Source organism: Myxocyprinus asiaticus, chromosome 23, assembly GCF_019703515.2.
Source record: "Myxocyprinus asiaticus isolate MX2 ecotype Aquarium Trade chromosome 23, UBuf_Myxa_2, whole genome shotgun sequence".
NCBI lineage: Eukaryota > Metazoa > Chordata > Actinopteri > Cypriniformes > Catostomidae > Myxocyprinus > Myxocyprinus asiaticus.
Genome location: NC_059366.1, coordinates 1539807 through 1561715, shown reverse-complemented (window position 1 = coordinate 1561715; position 21909 = coordinate 1539807). Strand labels below are relative to the sequence as shown.

Below are 21909 nucleotides of genomic sequence, written 5' to 3'. Positions count from 1 at the left end.
GACCGTGGCATGATTGTTGGTGCCAGACGGGCTGGTTTGAGTTTCTATAACTGCTGATCTCCTGGGATTTTTATGCACAACAGTCTCTAGAATTTACTCCGAATGGTGCCAAAAACAAAAAACATCCAGTGAGCGGCAGTTCTGTGGATGGAAACGCCGTGTTGTCAAACTAACAAAGTCTACGGTAACTCAGATAACCACTCTGTACAACTGTTGTGTGAAGAATATCATCTCTGAATGCTATTCTGAGATGTGGGTTGGTGCTGTTTTGGCAGCACGAGGGGGACCTACACACTATTAGGCAGTTGGTTTTAATGTTGTGGCTGATCGGTGTAGGTATTTACTGTTGTATAAGATGTGTGTTCTTGTATTTTTGATGAATTATATCTGAGGGACTACAATTTCTGGAGAATTGGAGATGCTCATGAAGTGGTAACGGTTGTGTTTGTGTGTGCAGGTGAGGCAGACACTGCTATACTAGCAAAGTGTAATCCATGCATGTCTAATCCGTGTCTGAACCATGGCACCTGTGTGACACATCAGGCAGAAGGCTACAGCTGCAGCTGTTTAGAGGGTTATAAGGTGAGCGCACACAACACATGATCAGTGTAAACACTGACAAATAGAAATTAAACATATGCTTTTGCTGTTACGTGTAGGGCAAGAACTGTAAAACAGTGCTGAACGCTTGTGTCAGTGAGCCCTGTAAGAATGGAGGAACATGTCACATGTCTGAAGAAGAGTATGAAAGCTATAGGTAAGTGTGCTTTAGTAATACCATGGATATACATTTTCCTTGTCATTTGAAGTATTAAACGTTAGGATATTAAAGATGTGCGGTGACAGTTCAGATATGCAAACTTTATTCATATATGGATGAATCTAAATCATATCAAGAAATGTCTGGGTCATATGTCAACCCAAAATCAAAAGACAAAAATAAGTAATTGTATAGAAAATGTTTGTATAGAAAATAAAGCATATTTTAGAACCATTAGGATTTGTGACACAACCTCATTGTTTAAATTGTAAAGTACAATTATAAGTGTACATTATGGTAGTATTTGCTGTACTGAATATCATTTGTGTTAAATTTAATAAAAAAGAATAATACTGTATCACAGTACTGAATATCATTGGGGGAAATGTGCTTGATGATCATAGAAATAACATACAATGCATTACATCTTAATTGTCCTTAAATTACGTTTAATTTCCCTAATGCATAATATAATTTATGTTCTGTCTATAGATTCTGCTTAAATATGACCTGTACATTTCTTCATGAGATACACTCATATAATAGTTAGAAGGCTTGATCCTCATTTAAAACTATAAATGTGTGTTTTGTTAGCTGTGCCTGTGCTGCAGGCTTTGAAGGTCCCACGTGTGAGACAGACGTTGATGAGTGTAAAGATAATGAATGTCAGAATGGAGCGACCTGCATAGATGGCCTCAACAATTACACCTGTTTATGTGCCCCTTTTTACACAGGTACATCTGGAACTCCTCACTGTTCACATATATTGTTGTTTTGTGAAAGAAGTTGGACATACCTTTCATCTTGGACACTTGCATAAACTTGTATTGCTGTTATACCATGCTACTGTTTCACTGTGTGTGTGTGTGTGTGTGTAGGGGAGATGTGTGAGGAGATGGAGGACATGTGTGCTCCTGGCCGCAGTCCCTGCAAACATCAGTCCACCTGCTTCGTCACAGTCACTGGCCCAAAGTAACTCTATCATCTTTACCCTAGTAATCTAGATTATGGCCTTTCATTAACTAAATCATCTTTGACTCTGGATCACGAGAGCTTTTCAATGAGCTCCATAATAGTTGCGTACAATGGTTTCTTTTTAATGGTATGCCTGATGTGCCGGAGCTGTTACACACTTGTTCATAACAGCCGTTTACTCAAGGGGACCCAGGTTAGAGTCTGGCCTGAGTCCTGTCCTGATCCCATCCCCCCTCTCTCTCCACCACTTTTCTGTCTGCCTCTATTGTCTTGTAAAAAAAGACAAAAATATAATAAAAAAAATGTGTGCCTGCTGTAGGTGTATCTGCGCACCCGGTTTTGTGGGTGATGACTGCAGTGTGAAGTACGATGACTGTAAGGAACATAGGTGCCAGAACGGGGCAGAGTGTGTGGATGAGGTCAATGGATATTCCTGCGTTTGCCCAAAGGGCTATAGGTTAGTTCTACAGAAAATACACCGTTATCTCTTGACATTTTCTTTACATTTTAATATCTGTGGAATTAACCCCACGTCATCAATTGCGCTTAATTTATTGAACAACTCTATTGTCAGGCATATTTGTTTGCAGCTGGACTGTATTTGCCATTAAGATGTTTTTCCAGTCAACCAAGTGACTCCCAGGCATTGAACCTCACACACTGCTTCATTATGCATCTTATGACTAAATCACAGTATGTTTAATATTTTACAGTTAGTGTAGAAAGAACTCTGTATGCATTGGGCCATCCAAAACTTCCCTAGGCACCTTAACACGCTTGTGTTCAGAGGCATTGCTGTTTCTTCCAGAGTAAGCTGATGGTGTGTGTGGTCCATGTCAAATCCTCATAGAAATGAACTACAAAGTACTTAAAGCTGACTGATGAGGGACTGTAGTTCCTTGCCTCTATCCACTTCAGGGAGAATGTCCCAGCACCTCTCAACTTTGTCTGTGATGTAGACATGAGATATAGACAAAACTTGTTTATACTGGAAGAACTTTCTATTTGAAGAGGGGGAAGAATATTAGGATTCATCAAGGTGTGCATAATGGATGTGTGTGCTGTAATATCATCAAACAGAAACTTTTCACTCCCAAGAGAAGAGTTGCCTCACCTTTCTCTAACGCCACTACTTCTTTTGTACACTTCATTGATAGCTGAAATAGAGAGCAGGTGTGACTGATTCTTGAGTCTTGCTTACATGGCCTGGGACAGTGTTTTTTAATCCTGCTCATAGAGGATTCTTCATGCTATGAAACTCATGTTACTCATGCGAGATTCATGTTAACACAACCAATGGTAGTTTCTACAGCAGAAGGGTTACTATTTAGACCAGAGGTAGCCAATCCTGCTCCTGCAGAGCTACCTTCTTGCAGAGTTTAGATCCAAGCCTAATCAAACCCACATGAACCAGCTTATCAAGGTCTTCAGGATTACTTGACAATTACAGGCATGTGTGTTGGAGCTGAACTCTGCAGGAAGGCAGCTCTCCAGGGGCCAGATTCACAAAAATGTTCTTAAGAATTTACTAAATTCAATCTACTTTATCATGCTAATCAGTTATGCTAGCTTAGCATGCTAATTGGTTAGTATGCTAGCCACGGGGTATTCTGTATTTTAAGGATAATCGATTATCGTGCTAATTATAGGCTACATTAGCCTTGGTGGTAATCCGAGGTGGTAAGAATGTCCAGCCAAATCTTGTTGACCTGGTTCTTAACTCAGGGTTCTGTGCTTACTTCTGTACAACCTGGTGTTGCCCTAGGCCAGTGCTTTTTAATCCTGGTCCCTGAGGATGTCCTTCCCTGACACACCTGATACTACTGATTTCATTGATAGAATTCTCCATCTCCTGAATGGGGTGTGTCAAATAAGGGAAGCGATGTTGGGAGTCCTTCAAGATATCATATAGATCAGAGACAACCCTGCTCCCGGGGCCGGATTCACGAAACTATATATGGTACACACTACAACTACAGCTGTCCAGAACTTAACCCAATAACCGCATATGGGGTTCCTTTTAGTTTATCATATATATTGCATATCAATAAAATTTTACTTGATTGTCAATGTGCCTGCCTTTATCTACGACTTGCTTCAAGCTCTACGGGAGGAAATTTCCACAACAATTTGCAAGGTGCACTGTGTGATGTTGCCTTGCCTCTTTTACACTTTGGTCATTAACAAACACCAATGTCTCAAAGACACACACTTGAGCAAAGGAACATGCATGACTAAGAAAATCAAAATCAGATTTGATATGATCAAAGTTGGCCTTACCTTGAATATTCTGTGTGCAGTGGACAGCTTTGTGAAGTGCCATCTACTCCGCTCTCTGCCTGTGATCTGGCTGACTGTCAAAACAAAGCACACTGTGTGGAGTGGGGTGGCCATCCACTGTGTCAGTGCCTGGCAGGATTTGGTGGGCCACGATGCGAAAAGTTGGTCAGTGTCAATTTTGTGGACAGAGATTCATACCTGCTGCTCAGTGACCTGAAGAACTGGCCTCAGGCCAACATCACTCTACAGGTATTCACTAAAAATCAAACTTTGATTTTTATTTTTTTTATTTATTTTTTTATTATTGTTCAATTGTAATTATACAGCATTTTCAGACCACAAATACAGTACATACAATACATAGCTCCCAGTAAACAGAACTAGTGTGGTAAGATTAAAGCAGACAGAGGGAATTTGAGCATATGTCTGGCTAAACTGACTACTCCAGACAAAGAAAAGTGTGTCTCAGTCCTGAATTTTGATAGGAATGCTATTCCAAAGCCACGTAAGGAAATGCCTAAAGCCAACTTCTAGTAGATTTAACCATTCTTAGTCCAATCATAAGACAAGAGCTTTGGGACTTTAGCAGGCATGAGGGTTTTTATAGGCAGATGCTTTTTGCACCCTGATGCAAATAGTGGTAGATGCTATTTACACCCCAGTGCAAATAGTGACAAATATTATTTGCACCACAACCCTAGTAAATTTTATATTTAATAATAACATACAGTATATGGGCATCACTGCAGTGTGTTTATTGTGTTTATTTAGAGTCCCACAGACACACTACACCTACCCCTAAACCAAACCCTAGCCTTCCTTTACAAAAATTAACCATGGTTTTACTACAGTAACCATAGTATCACGATAGTATTTTGTAGTAAAATCATAGTAACCACATAATTAAACATGGTTACTATATTAACGCCATATTACTGTAGTAAAACCAAGGTTAATTGCATAAAAACTATGGTTTCCACCAAAAAAGCATGATTACTACAATATTGCTATAGTAAAATTACCTTCATAATATTTTTTATTTATTATTATTAGTAGTATTAAAGAAAATATTAAGAGTGGTGAACAAGGGGATAAAGAATGGGACAAAGGTGGAATCGAACCTGGGTTGCCAACACGAATAGGGACATTCGCACCAGCATTGTGTCCCATGCCACTGCAGCGACGCTTACAATGCAGTTTGTTGTGTATTTCTGTGGTTTCACCAGACTATTGTGGTGCAAATAGCCGCACTGTGTGGCAGGAGCTATTTACACCTGAGTTTTTAGAAGGGGTTTAATAAATACCTGTTTGGAAGTTCTAGGGGCCTGCCCTAAACACACAGAGGAGTACCTCTTATAATAGTTTGGAATGAGTAGGATCAAGCATACAAGTAGATTTTAAAGCAGCAGTGAGTTCACGAACATTACTCTGGAAACTGCTCTTTTAATAAAAGTATACCGATGAGGGGTTTTTATGTGTGTGGGTCTGTCCTCAGGTGTCCACAGCAGAAGACAATGGCATACTTCTGTACAATGGAGACAATGACCACATTGCTGTGGAGCTTCATGAAGGTCATGTTAAAGTCAGCTATGACCCTGGAAGCCAACCAGGTCATGCAATCTACAGGTGAGATGAAGTGTTTTGTGTTGTTGCAGGGACTGAAATATTTGTGTTCTTGCAGCAGTCAGTTATCTTTAATGTTTGTTCCCCACACAGCACTGAGACCATCAATGATGGGCAGTTCCACACCGTAGAACTGGTGACCTTTAACCAGATGGTGAACCTTTCCATAGATGGTGGCATACCAACAACCATGGACAGCTTTGGCCAAGTGCAACCCTTGAGGGGGGAGGCTCCATTATACGTGGGGGGTAAGGGTACACCATAAATATCTGCCTCCATCAAAGGATCTCTAAGGGGGGGTTTCCACACCTGGCTCGTTTGGAGCATCTGTTTTGGACCTGGTGCATTTCTCCCTTCGTTTATTCATATAGGCATTGACATATCCGCACCAAATCAATCGGTCTGAGACCATGTCGATGAGGTAGTCTCTGTGCTGTTATATAAAGAACTCTTAAATGGTTCGTTTTCCTTTTGGTTTTTGTGAGATCTTTGCAAGTTAGCTAATTAAATAATTTTAACTCAAATGTTTCATGTGCATTTATTTATTTATTTGGCCTCTGCTTCGCATAGGGGTTTATTTTCTGATAACAACTGGCTGACTGTACATTATCCCTTACATAACCAAGAGCATACTTGATGGATCTTTAGAGAGGAAATCTGTATGTCATATACATCCTAGTGACGGATAATATTTATTTGTAATGCACCCTCTAATTGGAATGCGCATTCTGTATCATGCAGCGGTCTTTTGCATAACCGGGACATAAATTTGTACCGGCTGACAGATTTTTACTGGTATATCATTTTAACCGTTAGATCAATGCATGAGCTAAATCCCTGAACAGTGCACAAACATTCTGACCAATGAGGGGATAATGTACTCACATGTGACTTTTATTAACAGTTTTGGTCCATTTTGAAATGTTGCCTTGTGAAAGCGAACTGAACAAAGAAGAAAATGCAACCTTGTAACAATTTTAGCCCCCGTTTCAGAACAAATCAAATAAGCTACAGGTCTGAAAACGCTGTCAATCACCAACATGCACCCATGAACACGCCTGGCTCCATTTCTCATGCAGTGTTTGCTGGAATTACCATTCCCACTGTTGGATATCCATATCTCCATCAATTATCCACATCTAATATCTACATGTACTCCAATTAACTTGTTTTGGCCTCCATAAAGTAGAACCAGGGTTCTATAGTACACATTTTGCCTTATAATGCATTGCATCAGTGTTGGTTCCCTATATCTGTTTATATTATTATTCTGTAAAGATGTTTTGTCTCAATCCATTTGTATAAAGAATTCATTTCAAGCAGCATACATGGATACGTATTAATGGCATTGTTAATGAAGGTTTCACTTTGCATACTATTGTCATCCTGTAGTCCTCTTTTGCCACTGGCCTCTTCCCAACCTGCTCTGATGTTTTCTCTCTGAACCAGGTATGCCGGTCGATGTCCACCCCACTGCACCCCGTGTATGGCAGGTCCAAAACGGCTCCAGCTTCCATGGCTGTATTCAGAACCTTTACATCAATAATGAGCTACAAGACTTTACTAAAACCCAGATGAAACCTGGTGTGGTACCCGGGTGTGAGCCCTGCCGAAAGATATATTGCCTTCATGGCATTTGCCAACCAAATGGTCCCATGGGCCCAGTTTGCCACTGTCAGACTGGGTGGAGTGGGCAACACTGCGACCAGCCAGCAAATCCCTGCGTGGGCAACAAGTGAGTAGATCAGCTGATCAGACTGACTGATTTACTCTACACGCGACATGTAATGCTATGTATCTCCCCTATTTCTTTGATTAATAAGGTGCCAGAGAGTAACTGTCATTTTTGCACAGGTGTGTCCACGGGAAGTGTATTCCAGTGGACATGCAGTCATACCACTGCGAATGTCAGGAAGGTTTTCATGGTTCCCTGTGCAACCAACAGGAAGAACTCTTTAACCCATGCAGAAAGCTACAATGCAAACATGGTCACTGTCAGATATCCGATTCAGGAGATGCCTACTGTCATTGTGAGGTCGGCTACAGTGGAGAGTTATGTGACAAGGGTAAGACAATTGAAAAACCCTTTGCAATTGTCAAAGAGGAGCTTTGTTAGACTTCCACTAGATAGACCTCCACCAAACCAGCACTGACCAGCATAAACCAGCCTGAACCAACATAGAAATCAAGTGGTAGAGTATGGGGCTAGTGACACCAGGTTCACGGGTTCAGTACCCAGGTAAAACGCATTCTGATGAAATTTACTGTACAGCTTGAATGTACTTTGTCACTTTGAATAACAGCCTCTATGTTGATAGATTTATGTAATGTAAATGCTCTATTTGCATAAAAAACAGTTTCTATATTTCTCAAATGTCCTGTATTAATACGCTAATGCAAGCCAGTCAATGGAAATCTGAAATAATAATAAAGAAAACAACTCTTCTTACAGTTATATTTATATATTGATTTTGTGTTTCGCTCTTAAGTAAAATTACACTCTTGAGCTTCAATGATAATTAAATTGCTTAGGAGCTTCTAAACTGACCTGCATGTGTATAACATTCGTATAATGGGAAACATTTCAAATGTAACATTGTTTTTTTGTTTTTTCTTTCCTAAGAAAGAAATATTTTTATCAACTGACAGCACTACTATTAATTGATTTAAGAGGAATGCGATGAAGATGCCTTTAGATTTGATTCTGTTATTCTATTTTAGTGTCCGAATGCCATGGGGAGCCAGTGCGAGACTTCTACCAGGTGCAGCGTGGCTATGCCATCTGCCAGACCACACGCATGGTGTCATGGGTGGAGTGCAGCGGTGCCTGTGACACAGGCTCATGCTGCACTAGCCAAAGGATGAAACACAGGAAATACACTTTTGAGTGTAGCGATGGCACTTCCTTTAGTGAGGAGGTTGAAAAGACCATCAAGTGTGGCTGTGTGGGGTGCATGTAGAACCCAAACACTAGCATCACTACCCCATCACAGTCTGATAGAGCTGCAGAAAGAGCCATCACAAATAAGAGAGTCAACAGAATTTAATATCATAAATATCTTTCATTGGGTATACAGACACCCCAACATTTTGCCTGAAATTTCAACCCCTTTTTTTCCTTTCACATGGTCTCAGAAAGATAAAATAAAATCAACTGTGCTGACAAGAAGGTGAGGAAGATGGCCTCTGGCTTGTTTGCAAAAAGCAGGACAGTAATGAACTAGTAGAGGAGAATGATGGTCTTTTTGCCCTCTCTGCTTTGCAGGACATCTATTTGTGCAGATGAGGCTCATGGTGATGAAAGAAACATCAATATTTGCACCATGCCAGAAAAATGTGATATACTGTATATGTGGGAGAATTCCTCAACTACATACAAAAACATGCTGGTAAAATAGAACATGTTAAACCAGTATAGAAAGAGTCATGGAATCACATGCTGTCCTACCGGATATTTATTACAAATCTTTTGAATTTAGACTGAAAGCAGAGTGTAATGGGTGTTACAAGGGACCTCTGCATGTGTCCCTGCCTCAGTTCCACTACAAATATGGAATCATTTATGAACTACTTTGGGGTCAGAAATACCCAGCAGCCTTTCATTAAAGGTGCAAAGAGCTCCTGATGCTCCTGGAAGGAAAGTTCTTTACAATATTTCGAATTTTAGTAGATATAGATAGTAAAAAATGAGGTAAAACAAAGGATTCTTTTATTTGATTGTCACTGATCTGTTCCATGGTGTTTATCATTCCATTACTTCAAATAGAGAACTATAGAATGTAAGAGAGAGCTGAAATCGAAGCGGTAGACAGATCTCCTCAAACAATAATTTGCTAAGATGCATGCTCATTGTCATGTCTGTATTGTGGTTTATATTAGTTCTGCTGAGCAGAAAATAGAATGGCCCTAATGAAAACACTGCTGTAAATGTAATGCCACTGCTATTTTCAGAGTTGTGTTGGTGTTGAAACTGTATAAGGGGTAAAATATATCTATGGGTTATGACCACAACACTGTATACGACTCTTAGAAGTGACCATTTTCCCGTCCATTGTAATGAGTTCCCCTTTTCACGCTGTAAGAATGCAGAATATGAAGTTCTCTTGTTAATACCTACAGTATTACCTCTGCAAATTGCTGCATTCACGAAAGGTTTGCAAATTGACATGGCAACCTCCAAGAATTGTTGAATAAGTTAAGACACAAAGAAGTGCAGTTTGGATTTCATCTAATTATGGTGGTTGTTTGTTTTTGCTTTGATTTCATTTTCCTAACTCCCTAGACCTTCACTTTATACAGAAATGCTTAACAGATTCTAATATATATTTGTATTTCATTTTTGGTATAGTATTTTTATATGTTAAAGAATACATTTGTGTTTTCAGGATTTTACTGTCAAACAGCAGTGTGACGTTTGGTTTTTATTTGGTCATTTAATTCACTTGCTTATACAGGCTACAGTGTTTTGTAACTGGCCAAAAAGCATAGATAATTATTAGCCTATTAGCCTTATTTTAATAGGAGCCAGTGTCCATTGTTTTGGAAGAGGTTTTTTATATTGTAAATGTTGTCTTCCATGTGAATACTACATTTCATTCATTTGAAATATCTGTGATTTTGTCATTTATTTATTTGAAGACCTTTCCAGATATAAAGCTTAATTTTCATTTATGAATAATGATTTTGAGTTATGAATAAAATAGGAAAAAGTCATTGTTACGGGGCAATTGAGATAGCAGTTTAAGGAGGTGATTTGGGACAACGTACACAGCCTGAAATTTCAAGCATTTAAGCTTTAGGTGCTGGGAAAGAAAGTTCAAAGTTCATATAATCACTAAATGTGATCATTGCAGTGCTGATACATCATTGGAAAGGGTTTGCAGGCTTTCTCTAAAGATTTTTATGGTCTCAGCTAATCCTGTACCAGAGTCACAAACACCCTCTAGTCGAACATTTATTGTGAAAGAAGCTGTCTCTGTTCCATACAGAACATGCAAGAGCTTTTGATGTTTATCTTAAAATGTTGCATTTGTATGACTTCAGGATTTATAGTTGACTAACTGCAGTTGATCAGAATGTAAGTAGCACCTCCAAAATGTTTACTGAACCTCCTTTTCATTCATTAAAATGTGTGATTGTATGTGTGTAACTGTCTATGCCTGGTTTATCAAAACCACAATACATTTTCATTTATTTAATCGAATAATAAAATAATTGAATAATTACAGTATCACAAGACTCACTAAAAGCTGCTCTGTGCTGTTTTCCCAAAAGCTGAAGTGCGTTATTTATCAGGTAACATTTCAGCACTTCATAAACAGACAGCACCCATTAAGTAGAATGTGATGCGCATCATGGCACGTTCATGTTGTGTTTTTTTTTTTTTAAACAGAAAATGTTTGAAACCTCACGCATGGAAAATGCTCTTCAGAGCTATAATCCATCTTAATCGGGAAATGCTCAAAACTCAATAAAGCTCAAGACAAAAAAGACATTTTCAAATCTTTCAAATCAATACAAATCTAAACAATTTATCAATAATTGCCAAGAAAAATGCATAAAGCTTAGAACAAGTTAATTTACATTTTTATCCTTTTTCCATTTACACAAACCAAAACCCATAAATATCTATCATTGTGGTAAATTATTCAAGTCTGGTATATGGTGAGTAATCTACATTTTAGTTAGTTTAAAAAAATCAAAGTATATTAAAATAATGCAATTATGAAACATAGATTAAGCAGACAATGGAAGAAAATCATTAAAACATTCCAGCTCTTACGGTTATCACTCGTTGAAGTTAATTACATTAAATTGAATAACACTTCAGTACAAACTCGAGACTTTTCTTGTCTCCTTGAGTTTATCCACAAAACACATCGAATCCAGCCCCTTGTTAATGCTTGATTAATCTCATTGCTCTGAACACATTACTGTAATTGCATAGTCTTGAAAGTTTGTGGATTAAAACAGAAATATCTTGTAATTTCAAAGATAATGTCTTAACATTTGGTTGTTTTTGTATGTTTGATCCCATAACCCATAAATTATTTCTCCCCACAGATGACCCACTTGAGAAATAAACATGATATAAACTTGCTATGCATCCATATCTACCATCTGAATGGAATGAACAAAATGAAATTGCAAACCACACCAAAATGCAAATAATTTAAATGTGCGTGCTCTTAAAAAAAAAAAAACAATCAAAACAGGTATACTACTAATAAATAAGAAATTGCAATACAATTAAGGAGCACTCAGGGATAAGCTGTATACATATGAAAATTAAGAATGTGATTATGGCTTTTTTTATTTATATCTATGTGCAAAAGTAATGAGGCAACCTCAATTAGTGATAAACCAACTGTCATTACTGATAAAGGTACACATCTGTGTTCAAAACATTTTAATTGAAGCAACTACTAGAATTGTTCATTAGCACTTGGAATATCTACAAAATCTGAGATTTGACTCATATAACGAAGTTGTAATAGAGCTGTTCAGTTTGCAGTTGTACAACATTTGAGAACCTATGGCTTGAAAATGCAAATTCACTTCTGTTACCATTGACCTTTGAATAAAAAAAATTCAGTTTTCGCCTTGTGTTAGTAACTTGTTTTGAAAGCAAAAAACAGTTTAAAAAAAATTAAGGTTTGAAGCATGTTGTTTAATTTTAACAACGCATTCTAGAACAACAAAATCTCTTCAAGTAATGTTAACTACAGACCTTATTTTACTCATAAATTGAAAACGGCTATTCTAAAACCCCATGGTTTATTAGCCTTCCGTGTTGGCGTACAAAATTGACATGACTGAACAGCTCTAAGCTATGCAATATAATTGTGAGAATTTTTTAAAAAATTTTATTAAAGGGTTATTAACTTTGTATTACTTTGTTTTAAAAAGTGATGGGGACAGTCGGGGGTGGGGTTTATATGCTCATTGTGACGCCACAATGCTCATGCATATTAATTTATCAAAACAAAATCAAAAGTAACAGTCAGTATCTGTGTGGCCACCAGCTGCATTAAGTACTGCAGTGCATCTCCTCCTCATGGACTGCACCAGATTTGCCAGTTCTTGCTGTGAGATGTTACCCCACTCTTCCACCAAGGCACTTGCAAGTTCCCGGACATTTCTGGGGGGAATGGCCCTGGCCCTCACCCTCCAATCCAACAGGTCCCAGACATGCACAATGGGATTGAGATCCAGGCTCTTCGCTGGCCATGGCAGAACACTGAAATTCCTGTCTTGCAGGAAATCACACACAGAACAAGCAGTATGGCTGGTGGCATTGTCATGCTAAAGGGTCATGTCAGGATGAGCCTGCAGGAAGAGTACCACATGAGGCAGGAGGATGTCTTCCCTGTAATGCACAGCGTTGAGATTGCCTGCAATGACAACAAGCTCAGTCCGATGATGTTGACACACTGCCCCAGACCATGACGGACCCTCCACCTAGGGCAGTTGTTGTTGCCTTCCTGTACCTGTCCCGCAGGTGTGATAGTTGGATGTACTGATCCTGTGCAGGTGTTGTTACACGTGGTCTGCCACTGCGAGGATGATCAGCTGTCCTTCCTGTCTCCCTGTAGCACTGTCTTAGGTGTCTCACAGTACGGACATTGCAATTTATTGCCCTGGCCATCTTTCTTTTGGTGTTTTTTTCACCAAGTCAGTAGAAAGTTCTCTTTAGAGGCCATTTACACGACAACGTTTTTCAACTAAAAACGGTTTTGACTGTTCGTTTACACGACAACGGCGTTTCGGGGCCTGAAAACGCAAACTTTTGAAAACAGGTTTCAAAGTGCATGTTTTTGAAAACGATGCCGTTATCGTCTCCGTGTAAACATACAAAAACGCGAATTTGTGAAAACAATGACGTCATGTGCACGCATATTACGTGTTCAGTCTATAGGCATGCGCGCGAGACATTCAAAACTACAATGGCGGACTACAGGGCTGTGTTTGTGCTGCTCAAGATTTTGAGTTCCTTGACACTTCTCCAGCAAAGTGTAGATTTACTGCATCACTACTACGACCAGCGAAACGTTTCTGTTTTTAGTACATCGTTGTCGTGTAAACGTACCCTTAGTGTCCTAAGTTTTTATAACTGTGACCTTAATTGCCTACTGTCTGTAAGCTTAGTGTCTTAACGACCGTTCCACAGGTGCATGTTCATTAATTGTTTATGGTTCATTGAACAAGCATGGAAAACATTGTTTAAACCCTTTACAATAAAGATCTGTTATTGGGATTTTTACAAAATTATCTTTAAAATACAGTGTCCTGAAAAAGGGACGTTTCTTTTTTTGCGGAGTTTATATGCTCTTGGTTCTAACCGGCCCTAGTATAACTTTATATTTTAATAAACCAAACTTACATCTGTACATCACTGGAGGTACATCATGAATCGGGACACATTTTATTTGCATTTTGCTTTGCGATTTAACTGGACAAGAGCGCAAGCTGTGGAGCATTCTAGAAAACATGCACATCTGTTTGCAAGAGAGAACATTGCTACTGTCACCTGCAAGGGCTGAGCAATATGGCCAAAAATATTATCACACTATTTTTATTCATATCATTCCAAATCGATATTTTATCATGATATACATTTCATACCATTAATGGGAGATGAAATGCATACAACATGCTTGTTAGACCTCTAGTGTAAATGTTAACAACTTGTTTACAAGTTAACTCCAGAGGTACAGCTACCTTTAAAGTATACTCAGTTTCGGCTTTAATCCAACATAAGGTGTGTGACCTCTTTTCAATTAAATTTTGCCAATTCCATCATCTTTGTCATGCTCCACAGTCCAGCTCAGTAGGTGCACCATAAACTGGATTGCCAAACAACAATAAACATCACAAGAAGAAACACCATCTTGCCTGTGACAGCACAATGGATCATGAAAAAACTTTTACCTAAATAGTACATAAACGAACAGCAATGGTGTTGATATCAGAGCTGCTGTTTTCTGTCGATAGCTGCATTTTATTGTCGGTGCTATATTGTTGGGTACACAGATTTTATAAAAATTTGAGTAATTTTCGTTATTAAGCCTATCATCGATATCAATATATATTTCTTTAAATATTGATATTTTATTGTCCGGCCCTACTGGTCACTCAACATAACTTATAACAGCTGCAACGAGCACTCATCACATCATTCAGAATAACACATTCCAGCGCCAGATTGCCACTCATAACAGACACAAAATGAAATGGAAACTCCTGCTCAAGAACTGGCAATGTTTCTTCTGCATTAGACACTTACTTGACGAAAGTTTAAAAAGTGGACAAAATTGGCAAAGGCAGAAAGTGGAAGGGGCATCCACCCATCTGACCCATAAATGACATCTATGATTATTTATACCATATTTATGCCCCATCAATGGGAATCTGAAACTTTATTTTTTACATCTTTTATTACATGAATGGCTTCATCAAGAAACAAAAGAACCACAGCTAGATCATTTTTATAATAACCAAATATATTTCTTAGAGCATATTTGAAAAGATTGACACTAAAAAGAGGAATAACTGGAAAATGTATTTGACAAAACTAGCTAACAAAGACCAATCTCTCTCAGTTGATAATATATTCAAAGCTCTGAAAATGCTCACGTAAGCTTAAAAAAATAAATAAATCTTCAAATATAATTTGTCCTTTCAAAAAAAGTAACAGTTTGGAAAAGCATCATCACCCCTTGTTCTCTCCTACATCTTCGAGAAACATTTCCACACGAGTGTCAAGATAATCTAGAACCTGTGCACATTTTTCATGATTTTGAAGTCCTTGTTCGTTTTGTTGGAGTGACCAATGGTTCCAAGGATCGCTTTTTGAAGGATTTGGTGGACCCAGAGTGTGAAGGTGTGGCTTCCATCTTTCTTTGAGACCTAGTTAACACTTGATCTTCCAGTGACAGAGGCTTCATGTTCACACCTAGTGATTGTGGTTCCAAACTATTAGGACCTTTATTGAGCACCGATTTCTTTACGTCAACCTTAGTCCCACTTGCTTTCGCTTGCTGTGCCTTATCAGTTCCAGATTTGATCAATGCCTCTTTTTTACTTGAAGCATTTGTCGAGGCATGTTCATTCTTGGCTTTCGTCACTTTCGCGAGTGCCTGCAACCTTTTTGGTGAGGTACCATCTTTGTGACCTGGGTTTCTTTTAGGAGACTGTTCTTTAAGTGTAGAGGAGATTGTTTTTGCCTTTTTGGTCAAGGACTTGAAGCTCTGGACAATCGCAGACTTTGCTCCTTTACGTGTCGGCAATTTCTGTTTGGTGGCTTTCTTTTGAATTATTGATGTTTTAAAACGAGTGCCTTTGAATGTTTTTTCTTTGCATTTTTTACTTTGCTGAACCTGAAGCTTCTCACGCATGTTAGAATATTTTCTAAGAATTCTAGCACTTGCTGGATTTTTCATATTGCCTGTGATTGTGCCAAGGTTCTCAGGAGCCTGTGCTGTCGTCACTCCTGCAATACTCTGTGCTTTTGTAGAGATTCTTGTGGCAGTAGTTGGTTTATGTTTTTCTTTACTCCTCATCGCAGCGATATCCCGACCTAAAGCTTTTGATATTAGCCTTTGATTCTTAGGGTTATTTTTCACAGGTGATGCAATAGCAAACTTTTTCAGATGCTTTTTTAACCGTTCAGCCTGCAGACTTGGAAATATCCCATTAGAGGACCCTGTTCTTGCTGACTGAAAACACAACTGTGTTTCAGAAGGTAGTCTAGTGTTCACCTTCTTAACAATGACAAGTGATTTTGTTTCAGTTGATTGCAAGAACCATCTGCATATACTGGGCAAGTCAAAGGGCTTCATGAATAGCATTTGCACAGGAGAGAATTTCTGTTGCTCAGATGGCCTTGACTTTCGTATTCTGCGTTTGCTTTTCCAGATTTCTTTAAGTCTGTCTGCCTTGTTTTTGTGTTTTGGTGCAGGCTGACCCTCCTTGTCCATTTGAACCCAACCTTTCTGCATTTTATCAAACTTTGCATTTAAATTGGAAATTAACTGCTGGTGTTCTTCTCCCTTTAGAGCTTCCAAAAACTTGGGGGGACTACAAACAACAGGTTCAGTTCGTGGAAGACTAGCTATGCAGAGCGATTCAACAGGCAAATTTAAAGAGTTTCTTATTTGGGCCTCCATATTCTTCTGAGTTTGGATTTGGTCTGCCAACACTCTCTGTTGTCTTGGAGGACGTTTATTATTACTAGATGGTGTTGCAGAGTGGAAAGGCTTTTCAGTGACAGATACGTTGCCTCTTCTCAACAACATACGCCCAGGGCTTTCTAATGCATCTACAACAGCAGATTTCCTTTTAGGGGGCATTTCTGCAGTTGAATTGGAACCACTTCTTAAGGGCATATGACATACAGTCTCTGTTTTTCTACAGGTAGTATTGGAGTGTGAACTGATAGGTTGTTCACTGAAGACACTTGAACTGGAACGTTTTATAGAACTTTTAACAGGGGAATCTCTAGTAACAGTCTGTTTAATTGTGCTACTGGTCCTGCTTCTTGATGGCATACGCATCACACTCTCAGAAGTATTTTCTTTAGGAGATGTGCACAAATCTTTGTTGGTTGCCTGTTCACTTGTACAGATATAATTTTTTAAAGGCATCTGCCCTTGGTGCTCCGGATGACCTCCTGGATTGCTTAATTCGCTACTACATGGTTGTTCAATATTACTTCTACTTCTCAACAGCATATTTTCAGAGCTTGGTGGAAACTTTTTGATGGGTGAGTCGTCATCTCTACTAACGGAAAGTTCATTACGACTACTTCTAAGTGCCATTTTTTCAGAGCTTTCAGAGCCTTTGTGCATTTGTCCACTCTCGATAGTGGAGGTGATGCTAACGGTCTCTGGAACAACCTCAGGTGAAATAATTGTTACTTTGTCATCATTGTTAATTTTAAGGTTTAGACTCTGATGCTCATCTTTCTCAACAACTGATCTTGATTTTTGTTTTTGTTTTGTTTTAACTGTATGATTCACAACCAGTCTATTACTAGGTTTGGCTCCTGTTTCAAGAAATTCTGAAGTTTTCAAATCATGCTCAACCTCAGAATGCACATTTGTTTCAATAGAATTCAGAGGCTGTTTAACCAAAGGAGTCTTGGTGCTTTCATCATTGGATTGTGTCATCTTTGAGTTAACAAGTTCTGATGCACCACACTTAACATAGTCTTTTACTAAATCAACACTGCCTTTTGAACCTCTACTACGCAAGCATCTGTCGGAGGACACGGCCTGTTTCGCAAGCACCATTTTTGCATCCAAATCTTTTTGAGTATGCATAGCCATATCCTTCTCACTACATTTTAAAAGTGGTTGTGCAGCAGTGACTTCCATCAAAATGGACTCCTCTGAATCCCCTTGACTCTTCATTGGTAGTTTGTAAGTATTCGCCGTTTTGAGATTAATTTCAACATCATGCAAAACTTGCTCTTGAGCACCGTTATTGTCTTCAATATCATGCAAAATTTGTTCTTGGGCACCTCTATCCTCCTCAGCATTTGCCTTAACTTCAATTGCCTCTGATTGTTCCTGGATATCTGGCACAATCTTTCCTTTTGAGAGGTTTTGATTCAAGTAATTTGTTGGTTCCACATTGAATTCAAAGGTAAAATCATCTTTGGCTATATTAGGTGATACGGAGTGACTCTGTGATGGCTCAATGGATTTATCCTGACACTCAGCCTTATTTTCTAAACCACATACCAACTCTTTCGACAAGTGTCCAATTTGAGAACCACTCCCTTCCTTCTGTACAATGAGTTCCGTTGTTTCAGTGGTTTCTATGACTTCTACCACATCCTTAGGTTTTTCATTCACAATTGTATTTGGAGCACAACTGAGTGCATCTGTGATCAAATCTTGTTTCATGGTTAATTCACTCTGTTTAATTTCAAGTTCATGGCAAATTTGGTAATTCCTTTCAATTATACTAGTTTGAGTGGTTTCAACCATCAGACCTTGACTGGTTACATTTACAACATCTCCTGGCATTTCATTCTCCGGTATTTGCTCTGATGATAGACTCTGAATAACACTTTTCATGCAATCCCCTGCAATTGGTGCATTCATGAGAGGAACACTGTCGAGCTTGGAGAGGGACTGCTTTGGAGTGACTGAAGTATGCACAACTGGCACAAGAGCTGGACAATTCCCACTGGCATTACTGACAGACTTAAGAGCTAACGTACGGACAGTTTTTAGTTCCAAGTACTCCTCAATGTACTTATGACCCCTTATGCTCTTCCGGGCATTTTGTCGTGGATGCAGTCGATTGTGTGATTGAGGCTGACATTCAGTTATTGATTTTCTAATGTACACCAAGTCACAATCAGGCTCATTTAGGATATAACTTGAAGCGGCATTCCTTTGCCGAAGGCAGGAACCATTTCTGCTTTTCCTGGCTGTTCTTGGAGATACTGGTAAATCTACAGTAGATGTCCTTTGAATTGCTGGGGGCTTTAAAACAACATCCATGTTTTGTAATAACGAGCAATTCTGTGTGCACTTTAAAGAGAGATCAGCCTGATCAGACTCTGCAGTACATGCTGGTAAGCATCTCCCAGCAGTGCATGGGCATTTCTTTACAGTGTCAGTACCAACACGTTGAACGTTTGAGCCTAACACCTTTTTTGGTCCTATATGATCAGATGTTGTCTTTTTCATGATGAAAAGACTTTGAAATTTAGGAGGAGTACTTACATTTCCACCCTCAAAAGCTGTTCTACAAGAAGACAAAACTCCAACACTCAAGTTGTGAATGTCTTCTGGCATTTCGGTCATTACAGGTGCAATACTGGAAACATCAGCATTCAAAACCTCTCCATTATCCTCTTCACTTGACCTGACAACAGAGGATTCTTGAGTTCTAGTAATGCTCACAGCATCGTCCATAGAGCATGTTCTCTCAGACCACTGAATCTCAGACCTTGCTTCAAATGATACACGACTACAGGTGGTTGTTGTTTGCTCCTCTGACAAAGCTGGAGCAGGTGAAAGTGCTTGAAAATTGCTGGATGTGGCCACAGTCTTGACTTCAGACTGCAAGAACCCCAATGCATCAACTATTTGGCGCTGGTGATGCAAACACAACTTAGACATGAACTGTTCTAAAGTGGAGGCCGACTGTAGATTTACTCGGGCAAGGCTCACATCATCAGGGTCCCTGAAAGACCATGCAAATTTTTTTTTACAAATGTAGACACCAACCTGGCACATACAATTTTTTTCAAACAACAGTGAAATGCATCTTTCAACATCCTAATTTGGACAAAAAGCAAATATTATAATACAAAACAGTGGCGGCCAAAATTTTGGAATAATTTGCTGTTTCAGAAGGAAACTGGTACTTTAATTCAGTGGCATTCAACTGATCACAAAGTATAGTCAGGACATTACTGATGTAAAAAAAAACAAAAAAAACAGCATCACTATTTGAAAGTCATTTTTGATCAAATCTAGACATGCCCCATTTCCAGCAACCAACACCTTATCCTTGAGTAATCATGCTAAATTGCTAATTTGGTACTAGAAAATCACTTGCCATTATATCAAACAGTTGAAAGCTACTTGTTTCATTAAATGAAGCTTAACATTGTCTTTGTATTTGAGTTGCCACAGTACGCAATAGACTGGCATGTCTTAAGGTCAAGATTAGGTCAAAAATGGCAAAGAAACAGCTTTCTCTAGAAACTCGTCAGTCAATCATTGTTTTGAGGAATGAAGGCTATACAATGCTTGAAATTGCCAAAAAACTGAAGATTTCATACAAAGGTGTACACTACAGTCTTCAAAGACAAAGGACAACTGGCTCTAACAAGGACAGAAAGAGACGTGGAAGGCCAGATGTACAACTAAACAAGAGGATAAGTACATCAGAGTCTCTAGTTTGAGAAATAGACACCTCACATGTCCTCAGCTGACAGCTTCATTGAATTCTACCCGCTCAACACCAGTTTCATGTACAACAGTAAAGAGAAGACTCAGGGGTGCAGGCCTTATGGGAAGAATTGCAAAGAAAAAGCCACTTGTGAAACAGAAAAACAAAAAGAAAAGGTTAGAGTGGGCAAAGAAACAGACATTGGACAACAAAGAATTGGAAAAGAGTGTTATGGATCTTAACTCCATTGAGCTTTTGTGGGATCAGTAAAGTGCATGAGAAGTGCCCGACAAGACAGACACATCTATGGCAAGTGCTACAGGAAGCGTGGGGTGAAATGTCACCTGAGTATCTGGACAAACTGACAGCTAGAATGCCAAGGATGTGCAAAGCTGTCATTGCTGCATGTGGAGGATTTTTTGATGAGAATTCTTTGTAGTTTAATTTCTGAATTTTTTTTTTCAAATTGTAATAGTAATTTTTCATGTTATTAATGTCCTGACAATAAATTGTGATCAGTTGAATGCCACTTTGGTGAATAAAAATACCAATTTCTTTCCATAAGAGCAAAATCTGTACATTATTCCAAACTTTTGGCCGCCAGTGTATAAACTTGGTTTGACAATAGATATCTTGGTTTCTTCTACCTTTTGACCAAATGTGCAACAGGACTGACATGTCCATGAGAATTCCTGAAAGATGACGTATGTCCTTTGTTGAAATACTTCTTAGTTGAAAGGTCAAGAACTCCATCTAAAGAGACACAAATTATCCAACAATTAAATCGCGAGCTGCAATATTCTAATTAAAACAATTGTATACTAATCATGTACTGATGTGCACATAAACAACTAATGGATAATGAAAATAACTGACAACAATTTTCAATTATTTGCTGCAGCCCTACTTTAATCAATGGATATCTTCTAACCTAGCAGCTTTTTAAAGACATTTCATAATTCTGTACTTTACCTTGTTCCAAGTTCTCTACTTTGACCTTCTTCAGCGAGAGGTCCAGTGGGGCATCCTGGTCCGCCATGATGAACTTGTTAATGACGAAGCTCTGAGGAGAAGCAGCAGTAGTAGCTGTATCGACAACACTAGATGATGTGACACAGCTTGCTTTCAGAAGGCTTTGGTCCATTTTTCCATTGTTTTGAAGGAAGTCCTGAGAGCAGTTGTTTCTTGAGGTATAATATGTGGCTAACTGACTAATCATTTGCTGCACAATATTACAAGCCACCACAGGGATGTGTGGATCTGGAATCCTTGGTGTGTATTCTGTTGACAGTTCAATTATACATATACATGGTCAGAAATAGAATTAAAATAAATATAAAAGACATAAACAA

The 21909-nt window shown here is 38.8% G+C and overlaps 2 protein-coding genes across 8 annotated transcripts in view; one reads left to right on the top strand and one right to left on the bottom strand.

The window, feature by feature from the left end:
* slit1a (slit homolog 1a (Drosophila)) overlaps positions 1 to 11999 on the top strand; it is a 166908-nt gene extending 154909 nt beyond the window's left edge. Inside the window, exons 27-37 of the mRNA XM_051651126.1 lie at positions 458 to 582; positions 660 to 757; positions 1355 to 1494; positions 1639 to 1732; positions 2055 to 2192; positions 4036 to 4264; positions 5511 to 5641; positions 5732 to 5886; positions 7088 to 7373; positions 7493 to 7704; positions 8360 to 11999. Of these exons, the coding sequence (XP_051507086.1) occupies positions 458 to 582; positions 660 to 757; positions 1355 to 1494; positions 1639 to 1732; positions 2055 to 2192; positions 4036 to 4264; positions 5511 to 5641; positions 5732 to 5886; positions 7088 to 7373; positions 7493 to 7704; positions 8360 to 8598 (1847 nt within the window). The 3' untranslated portion in view covers positions 8599 to 11999. The remainder of the gene's footprint in view (positions 1 to 457; positions 583 to 659; positions 758 to 1354; positions 1495 to 1638; positions 1733 to 2054; positions 2193 to 4035; positions 4265 to 5510; positions 5642 to 5731; positions 5887 to 7087; positions 7374 to 7492; positions 7705 to 8359) is intronic.
* Positions 12000 to 15027: 3028 nt separating this feature from the next.
* Positions 15028 to 21909, bottom strand: part of wu:fc17b08 (uncharacterized) — a 46529-nt gene continuing 39647 nt past the window's right edge. For all 7 annotated transcript variants that reach the window (XM_051651118.1, XM_051651119.1, XM_051651121.1 and 4 more), the window contains 3 exons: positions 21530 to 21838; positions 21205 to 21310; positions 15028 to 19843 (listed from right to left, as the gene is read on the bottom strand). In XM_051651118.1, coding sequence (XP_051507078.1) covers positions 15430 to 19843; positions 21205 to 21310; positions 21530 to 21838 — 4829 coding nt within the window. In that variant the 3' untranslated portion in view covers positions 15028 to 15429. The remainder of the gene's footprint in view (positions 19844 to 21204; positions 21311 to 21529; positions 21839 to 21909) is intronic.